Here is a 10054-nt window from a genome sequence, read left to right as displayed (position 1 = left end):
TCTCTCTGTCTCTCTCTCTCTGTAATGTTCCATCAGCTCAGTGTTTTAACACCATGGCAATTCATGTTCCGCTCCATTTGATGATTCTGTTGTTGTTCTTATTGTTGTTGTTGCTGCTGCCTTTGCATGCGCGCCCCAGCAGCCCCATAGCTATGTATATCGGCTCTGTCAGCGTGACCCTCCCAGGCACCCCTCACAGCGGCCGTTACTTAGTAAAGAGAGGTAATTTGATGGTTGTTTAAACAGCAAATGGATCCGCGTGTCTTTCCCCAAAAGTCCAGTAGGATTGGCATACATTTACATAATAAGTCTCTCTCTCTCTCTCATACACACTTTCTCTCTCTCTCTATCTCTCTCTCCCAGCGTGTGTCTCTCTCTGTCTCTCTGTGTCTGTACCTCTCTCCACCTCTCTCCTACTATCTCTCTCTCTCATACACACTTTCTCTCTCTCTCTATCTCTCAGCCTGTGTCTCTCTCTGTCTCTCTCTGTGTCTGTCACTCTCTCTCCATCTCTCTCCTGCTATCTCTCTCTCCCTCTCTCATACACACTTTCTCTCTCTCTCTATCTCTCAGCCTGTGTGTGTCTCTCTCTGTCTCTCTGTGTCTGTACCTCTCTCCACCTCTCTCCTGCTATCTCTCTCTATCTCTCTCTCTCATACACACTTTCTCTCTCTCTCTATCTCTCTCAGCCTGTGTGTGTCTCTCTGTGTCTGTCACTCTCTCCATCTCTCCTATCTCTCTCCCTCTCTCTCATACACACTTTCTCTCTCTCTATCTCTCTCAGCCTGTGTGTGTCTCTCTGTGTCTGTCACTCTCTCTCCATCTCTCTCCTGCGGTCTCTCTCTCTCCCTGTCTAAGCTCTCCTAACGTCCGTGTGAGCTCCTCTGTGGACGGCCCGTTCTAAGGCTCTTTGTAGCCGAGCTAGTTTGACTTCACACTCCCTCTCTCTGGAGGGTAGAGGAGAAGGACACACAGACAGATCAGGACAGACTTTCAATCATTTCAGACGGTGTTCTCTCCTTTCTTCCCTCTCTCTCTCTCTCTCTCTCTCTCTCTCTCTCTCTTTCTTATTATCCTGATGTTTATTTCATGTAGTCTCTTCCAGGATGCCGTATTTATGACTCCAGCTAAGTGGGAGTGGGAGGGGCCTGCGTTTGCAGTCTCTTCTCATCTCTGCCTCAGAGGAAGGATAGAAACACGCAGGAGGGATGGAACGATAGAGGGACGGAGGAGAAGAGAAACCAGACAGATAGTGTACAGCAACACAGGCACACGGAGAATCGCAGGAGCGACGACGTGCTTGCTTTTTTGTTCCGAGGCCCTCGCAGTACGGGGCGTTTGTGCGTCTGTAGTGGGGTGTGGGAGGGGGGGTGGGGGGGGGGGGGGGTAGAGATGTAAGGTGCGCCTCCCCTAGCTGAGCCAGACTGGTAGAAGGTGCTCTATTACAGCACGTAAAGGCCAAGTTATACTCCGTCGTACGACACTGTTGATGGTGTCGACAGACAGAGGTGACCTCACTGTCAACGCTTTTTCGTGTCGGACAGGGGTGTCTTGCACCCACCAAACGTTCTACTGTCGCAGACACTTTCGTTGTGCCGCTGTGATTGGATAGCTAGATAGAAGGCACAGCTGTGATTGGATAGCTAGATAGTAGGCACGTTCGCCGCCATGGATCAATCAGCCACGCGTCTGCAAGTTACCATGGAGATGATCAGACACTTCGCTGAAGTATAAATGCTAAATGTCAGTCGACATTTTTATTTCTGTCGACAGACATTTGTCATACGACACTTGTCGACTGAGTATAAATTAGGCTTTGCTCATCTACCCCCTCAGAGCATGGCTACCCCCCCACCCCCATTCTAAAGAAGAGAAGATGAGGAAAGGAGGAGAGAAAGGAGAGGAGGAGTGAGAAGGAGGAGAAAGGGGAGAGTGACACGCGGAGAAAAAAATTGTCTGAATTCCCACAAAGCCATGCAGTGTCTGGCTGTCAAATCAGAAAGCATCGTCTGTAATGTGCTTCACTAAGACTGAGCCTCATTCTTCATCACCCCTCGCCACTCTCATCCCTTCATCTCTCTCTCCTCCTCTCTCCCCTTCTCAATTCTAAATCATGAATCCAGTCCCTTCTCTCTGGGGAGGCATCTATCCTGCTGTATGACCCAGAGATAAGTTAGCAATCACATATGCTAACATGCTAACTATGGTATGGTCACACACAGACACACACACAAACAACATGTCTGATGTAATATTTTTAATTACACCATTCCCCCTCCCGGCTCCCTGCGTGTGTGCCTGTGTGTGTGTGTGTGTGTGTGTGTGTGTGTGTGTGCATTTGTGTGTGCATTTGTGTGTGTGTGTACGTGCATGTGTGTGTGTGCGTCTCTCAGCAGAGTTGATGTACACAGTGGAGCTGGCTGGTGGACTGGGGGCCATCTTGCTGCTGCTCATCTTCCTCATCTCCCTCTACAAGTGCTACAAGATCGAGCTCATGCTCTTCTACAGGAGACACTTCGGCAGTGAGGACCTGGATGGAGGTAAAGTCTCTCTCTCTTTCTCTTCCTCTCTCTCGCTCTCTCTCTCTCTCACTCTCTCTCTCTCTCTCTGCCCATCTCTATTTCTCTCTCACTCTGCCTCTCTCTCTTCCTCTCTTTCTCTCACAATATGCTACTGAATGTCAAGTGTGTGTGAACGTGTGTGTGTGTGTGTGTGTGTGTGTGTGTGTGTGTGTGTGTGTGTGTGTGTGTGTGTGTGTGTGTTTGTCTGTAGGCTACAGTGCGCGGTTGTTTATGTGTGGTTGCGTGAACCCGGTTGGCTGCGCTGCTTCTGCAGTGGGGGAGACGGATTTTCAATTTCAGACCAGCTCTCAGTCATCCTGACAGTGTGGAATTCAGTTAGTCTTCAGCCTAGTTAAGAATTCTACAGTTCCCTGCGGAATGTTCCGGGCTTTGAGGAGGAACCTTGCGTTCTCTCCTAGAATCATGCTGGATATCTCCCTGTTGTGACTGCATCCGTTCTAAACCGTCTCTGCGCTGTTCTGAAGGCGGGACTCCTCAGCGGTTGAACCGCTGGCGCGGGCGCCGAGCTCCGATTGGCTGCCGCATGGTATAGCGGGGCTAATTTGAGGTGATGCGTTTGAAGCGGGGTTTGATGTGTGTGCGCTATTGAAGGCTGTCTGGCCTCTCCCCTGAGCCTCAAAGCTGCCTGGCCTCTCCCCTGAGCCTCAAAGCTGCCTGTAGTCGTCAAAGAGCACGAGAGAACGCTGCTCCCACCTCACTTTCCCGGCTGACCCAAATAAGACGCCTCGTCTGGCGCTCCGTAATGACTGAGGCCCGTTCAGCGTCTTTAACAGCCACAGACCACTTTCATTCTGTTTCTCTCATTTTTTCTCCATTCGTTTTGGGAGCTTTTTTCAAACGGTTTGCGCACGTTGCAAATAAAGTTTCTCCGCGAGATCTTGTTCTGAGACGGAGGGTGTTTTTGCTGGGTTATTAGGGGCCAGGCGGACTCAGCTGACGGTCCCTCTTGTATTTCCCAATATTCTCAATCTTCTGAATCTTCTTCTTCTTAGGAAGTCTGACTTCCCATGTATGAAAAATCACCAAACCTTGCACATAGGTCCAGTCCTATGCCAGAAGTTATCAACAGGCATTGAGGGCCAATAGTCCTGATGGTGGCGCTACAGCAACTGTCTAAAGTTTAAAACCTAAAAAAAAAAAAAAAAAAAAATCAGCCGTACGTGCTATCACTTTGCAACTAAATGTAGGCCCAAGTGAGCAGAAACTTTCATATGCTTTGAGCTGGCAGGAATTATGAAGTCCATCACTGTTTTTCTCAAAAACTGTAATACCAATCAACCATCAAACCCTCCTCCTCCCACAGTTTTGGGTAGATTGACACCCCAATTGCTACACAACATCTTGAGACTGACCTCCACAAAAGATCTTCACAGATTTATAAAATAGCAAACATTGAGCCCACAGTGAATCGAAATATTTTACTGTAAACAGTACTGTATGCAGCTACTGCAATACTCACTCAATAAATCTCCAGTGTTCATGAAAAAAATGTCAAGATGTTCCTGACATGGTAGATGTAGTGTGACATTTTTCAGAATTTTTGACAGTATTTTGAAGTATGTCCTCATTTTGTCCCCTCAAACTACTGCTGTTCATGCAGGAAAAATGCACTACCCACAATCCTATAGTGTAACAGCAATGTCTCCACCAATTAGAGACGTTGTTGTTGGCAACCCTGCCCCAATAGCAGACCCTAGGACTAACTGGCTAAATGGACTTGATTGAGAGGAGAGCTGTGCCACTGATTGTTTGATTGGATTCCACCTGTCTTGTTAGTCTGTGTATATACAGCCTACATGTAGCTCCCCTCTTGTTCTTTGTCTGTTCATTATTATTATTTTAGGTCTAACTGCCAGCTTCTCACTTTGCTTCAACAAGAACATGATCTTCCCCTGGTGTCTGGTTGTGAGTTCGAACCCCGGGTGATGCAGAATAAACATACTAATGTCTACTCAGGCATTGTACTGTTTGGAATTCAGACACATGATTTGAAAGATTTGTTAAAGACATTTTAAAGAGGCCCTCATGTATTTGTCATTTGTCTTCCTCTTCAAAGCCCCCGGGCCGATCCAGTGCTGCGCAGCAGATGGAATTTTCTGTTTTTTCCTGAGTCATGTTTGCGGGGTATTTTCGGCATCTATCTTTGGTATCGGTTCAATCCTCAGTCTCGGGTGGCTCTGTGAGTATGTATGAGTCATTCAGACTAGGTTTAGAACTAAGGTGATAATCACACCCCACGCCACCCCCACCGCATTAAAGGTGTAGAATTTTGGACATGGAGCCTCATTTACAACTTGCCCATAATGTTGATCGATGGAGAACATTTTCCGCTGATTCCATGCCGTCTCTCGTTCGGCATTAGTGACATACTAATGTTAGCGTAATCGAACCGAAATGGCTAGCATTCAAAGAAAACTCACTTATAAACATTCCAAACAAGTAAGGATGGCCAGATAAACTAAACTCATCAAAGTCAGACATCCCTTACGAACGTGGCCATTGCAGCATGTGTTGATAATAGAATAGTCCGCTCTTCTGTTCCTTGTTGTGAAGACAGTACTGCTGGCTAGTTACGCATCACTCCGCCTCCCTATTAACAGAGAGAGCCATATAGGTCTGAACAAATGAATGGGTTCAACGATAGTTGGACTTCAAAAATGATGGCATAAAAAACCCCTCAAATGAGCCCTCGACCCGAGGGTCCTCATGTTTTATTTTAATGGGTGAAATGTGGAGTGTTTAAGTGAGTTTTCTTTGAACGCTAGCCGTTTCTACTGCATTGCGCTAGCATTCGCACGCCGTTAACGCTGGAACAGCAGCAAGAGACAGCATGGAATCAGCTGAAAATGCTCTCCATCAATCAACATTATGACTAAGTGCTAAATGAGGCTCTATGTCCAAAATTCGGAGCTACCCCTTTCAGAGAGTTGTGTAGTCTCTCTTCCCTCCTCACCTACACCTCCTATAATCATTACTCAGTCTTTACCCAGAAACCCCCGCTCTCTCTCTCTCTCTCTTCCTGTGCTGCTCCGCGCGTCTCTCTGTGTAAGAGGAAGCTCTTCCCGGGAGCCAGAGGGGACGCTCTCTCTGGTCTGCAGATTAAGGAATCCAGAGCTACTGAGTCAGAGACCCGGTTGGAAAAACACAGATTAGTGACGACTGTGTGCGTGTGTGTGTGTGCGCATGTGTGTGTACTCCATCACCACAACCCTCTCTCTCTGTCTCTGCCCCTCAGATAACAAGGACTATGACGCGTACCTGTCCTACACCAAGGTGGACCCTGACCAGTGGAGCCAGGAGACCAGAGAGGAGGAGCGCTTCGCTCAGGAGATCCTCCCCGACGTCCTGGAGAAACACTACGGATACAAGCTCTTCATCCCAGACAGAGACCTCATCCCCACTGGAAGTACGTCCACACACACACACACACATGTACTATACACACTTCCACTACTTCTCTTTGTCTACCTTTCTTCAATGTCAGCTGTTGTAGAGTGTTGTGGCTTGTAGAACCACCGTGGTTGTAGTCCTTGTTCTTGTTTGTCCCTCTCCACTCCTGTGTCACTGTTTCATGTTGTTGTTGTTGTTTCTGTTGTTGTTGTTGTTTAATTTGTCTCTGTTAACTGTCTCCTTTGTCTCCTCCCCTTCATCGTCCTGAATGTATAGACCATGTACAGTAGGGATATTTAGGACATGCACAACTAAACCAAAACTAAGCAAGAATGTTCCCAAAAAGAGACAGGAGAGAATATATTTCATCGCTATACTATTTACATTCTCTCACAGACTAATCACTGGGCTAAATTTACCGGAGCTAAATAGGTCAGATCAGAGCATGAAGCAGGATTTAGGGAAATCATGATTACGTTTGAAATCTGTAGTATTTTGCTCTGTTTACAGTAACCGTGCTTCAGTGATTCCACCCAGAAATCACGTTTTAAATGCACTTCCAAAGCACTATATTTTTCACTATTACTGTAAACCTTGCTCCAGGCCATGATCAATTTGAGTGCTTTTGCTCTGAGTTGATTCTCTGCTGTATTCAGCTCTCTGTAGGGAGCGTTGACTGTGATGTGCTGCGCTAGACAGATCTGTTCTCACTATGAGGTTCTCTCATCATCACTGCGTCTTTCCCGCTCCCCGTTCCACTCAACACATGCATGAAAATCCTGTCGGAATTAATTCTGTGTGTGCATGCGTGCGTGTGTGTGTGTGTGTGTGTGCGGTTGTTGTTTTGTAATGCCGTGTGTTGGTGGCGTGATAAATGGACAGCCTTATCAGAGCAGGGCGGCGTTAGAGCGAGCTGAAGATAACAGCGCATGATGTCTAGAGTCTGAGTCACGCCGGACGAGAGCTACGTACCTCAACAGCACGACGGCTCCCATTCTCCTCAGACAGACGGCACGACAAGCAGCGTGACAAATCCCATCTATTCCAGTTCCCCTCCAGTCTTAAGTGGAGTTTGCAGAGTTGTTCCCCCAGGTGCAGAATGCTAGCAGGTCTATAGCCGGATCACCTCGTTATTCACACCTGCAGTCAAACGCATTATTTCAGGGTTGGCGCTCTGTTGAATGGTCCTATTGATTTCCTTGCGTCGATAAGTGCAGTGCGGATGGGACAGTGGGACAGTTTTGAATCTGTCTCACTGTCTGTTGGCATTGTAAGATTGTGTGTGCGTGTGTGCGTGTGTGTGTGTGTGTGCGTGCGCGTGTCCAGTATGTGTGTGTCTTCTCCTTGTGGTGACCAGAGCCTGAACATTGACATGTTTGTGTTTAGGTCTGACCAATGAGCTTTACCAGGATGATACCAGGCTCCTTAGAGGTACATCACCACTTCCTCCTCAACCCTCATCACTTCCTCCCCCACACAGGAAGCAGGAAGAGAGCGTTTTCAAGCTTAGTTTTCAGTGCAGAGTGCTTAGATGATACAGTATTCCACATACTCACTCATGCAGACAGACACATACCCTGAGAACAGATAGACTCACAAGAACATAGGCAGAACAAGACACCTGAGATTGAGAACCCAGAAGACAGAGAAGGTACAGTAGAGGTTGTAGTTAGTCAGGGTGTCTTTGGATGTTGTCCATGTCTTGTGTTTTGTGTCCGATTGTCTATCCATTGTTTTCTGTGTGGTGAGTGGTAGAATGTCCCCAGCGTTCATCGTGTCACAACATAACTAACCGTAAAATGAAATTCATTTAAGATTCTATATGAAGCTTTAAAGAGTTTACATATTCAAGAGGACTGATCATGTGATGAATGTGCTGTCGTCTAACGCTGACATTTAATTTTCCTTCTCTACCTGCTCTGCTCTCTCTCTCTCTCTCTCTCTCTGTCTTTCTCTCCCTTTCTCTCTCCACCCATCTTTTTTCTTCTGTCTTCACATCCCCTGCTCTTTCCATCCCACACTCTCCATTTTTCTCTCTCTCTCTCTCTCTCTCTCTCTCTCTCCATCCATCTTTTTTCTTGTCTTCACATCCCATGCTCTTTGCATCCCACACCCTCCATTTCTCTCTCTTTCTCTCTCTCTCCATCCATCTTTTTTCTTCTGTCTTCACATCCCATGCTTTTTCCAACCCACATTCTATTTCTCTCTCCATCTTTTTTCTTGTCTTCACATCGCATGCTCTTTCCATCCCACACTCTCCATTTCTCATTCTCTCTCTCTCTCTCTCTCTCTCTCTCTCTCTATCTCTCTCTCTCTCTCTCTCTCTCTCTCTCATTCTCTCTCTCTATCTCTCTCTCTCTCTCTCTCTCTCTCTCTCATTCTCTCTCTCATTCTCTCTCTCTCTCTCTCTCTCTCTCTCTCTCTCTCTCCAGCCTACATCGAGGACGTGGCGCGCTGCGTGGACCAGAGCAAGCGGCTCATCATCGTCATGACGCCCAACTACGTGGTGCGGCGGGGGTGGAGCATCTTCGAGCTGGAGACCCGCCTCCGCAACATGCTGATCACCGGGGAGATCAAGGTCATCCTGATCGAGTGCTCCGAGCTGCGCGGCATCATGAACTACCAGGAAGTGGAGGCGCTCAAGCACACCATCAAGACCCTGACGGTCATCAAGTGGCGCGGGCCCAAGTCCAACAAGCTGAGCTCCAAGTTCTGGAAGCAGCTGCAGTATGAGATGCCCTTCCGGCGCACCGAGCCCATGCTGGGCCACGAGCCCGCCCTGGACGCCAGCGAGCAGGGCCCCTTCGGCGAGCTCCAGACCGTCTCCGCCATCTCCATGGCGGCCGCCACCTCCACCGCCATGGCCACGGCGCACCCGGACCTCCGCTCCACCTTCCACAACACCTACCACGCCAGCGTGCGGCAGAAACACTACTACCGCAGCTACGAGTACGACCTGCCACCAGGGGGCACCCTGCCGCCGCTGTCCTCGCTGGGGAACCAGCACACCTACTGCAACATCCCGCTCACGCTGCTCAACGGCCAGCGCCCGCCCGGGAAGAGCCGCGACCACAGCCTGGAGGAGGCCCACGCCAACAACGCCATGCTGCCCCTGCTGCCCCGGGAGACCAGCATCTCCAGCGTCATCTGGTGATGAGGTGGGGGGGGAGGAGGGGGGGGGCGGGGACGGGGGGGCGACCGCCACCCCGTGGAACGGTTCCGTTTGGGTTGGGTCGATACGGTTCGGTTTAGTTGGGGTCAGTGCGGTCTGTGGACGTAGAACGATCTCTGCGGATGGCTTTAACTGCGGAGAGGCTGGAGGATTTGGGTTTGGAACACTTCTGAATAGGAAAGGTGGGATGGTTTTTGGTTTGGAACGTGGCCCTCTCGTGTTGCCAAACAGTGACTTATACAGAGAGGAGCTCGGCACCAGGAAGTACATGAGATTTATGATAACACTGACTATTGAAACTGTTCAATCAACTACTGAGAGACTGATCAACAGGAATTCTATGGAGGAGAAGAAAATTAAAGAACCCACACACTATGGCACTTGTGCACGTGCACACACACAGGCAAATACACACACACACACATACACACACATACACACAACCTAAAGGAAAACAGGGTCTTGTACATATATTTCCAATTTATTTGTAGCATCAGTGTCTTCCTGTTCTTTGTTTCTGTTATTTTTATTCAATCATGTTTGTTGCCTTCTGTTTTTTTGTTTTTTGTTTTTTGCTTTGACTCATCTTTGCTTGGAGTCGTCACACAGACTTATATTTCTATTATTTTCTTTTTTTGTATTTGTTTTATTCTTTATTTTGAAAAGCTTTTGTGGGAAGCCAGTATGTCATGTACCTGCGCTGTTGTGTTTTTTTAATCTTGACTTTGTGTAGTTTAAGAGAACATTTTTTAACACTTTTTGGGGAATTGCCTGGACATTTTACTCTGAAGAGCAGAAACTTGTTTTTGTTGACCTGTACAAGGTGTATATCTCTAGTTTAAAAACACTCTTTAAAAAATCATAGAATATGCAAAAAGAAGGAGGAGCTGACAACGATGTAACGTCCTGT

The 10054-nt window shown here is 47.9% G+C and overlaps 1 protein-coding gene across 1 annotated transcript in view; it reads left to right on the top strand.

Annotated features, from left to right (window-relative positions):
* The window catches only part of il1rapl1a (interleukin 1 receptor accessory protein-like 1a), a gene marked incomplete at both ends in the record, with an annotated part of 95113 nt that extends 85987 nt beyond the window's left edge, over nt 1-9126 (top strand). Inside the window, 4 exons of the mRNA XM_084452110.1 lie at nt 2394-2540; nt 5818-5988; nt 7359-7403; nt 8405-9126. Coding sequence (XP_084308236.1) covers nt 2394-2540; nt 5818-5988; nt 7359-7403; nt 8405-9126 — 1085 coding nt within the window. The remainder of the gene's footprint in view (nt 1-2393; nt 2541-5817; nt 5989-7358; nt 7404-8404) is intronic.
* Nucleotides 9127-10054: the final 928 nt, after the last annotated feature.

The sequence above is a fragment of the Borostomias antarcticus genome, assembly GCF_949987555.1.
Source record: "Borostomias antarcticus genome assembly, chromosome: 17".
Lineage (NCBI taxonomy): Eukaryota > Metazoa > Chordata > Actinopteri > Stomiiformes > Stomiidae > Borostomias > Borostomias antarcticus.
This window is presented reverse-complemented; position numbering and strand designations above follow the sequence as displayed.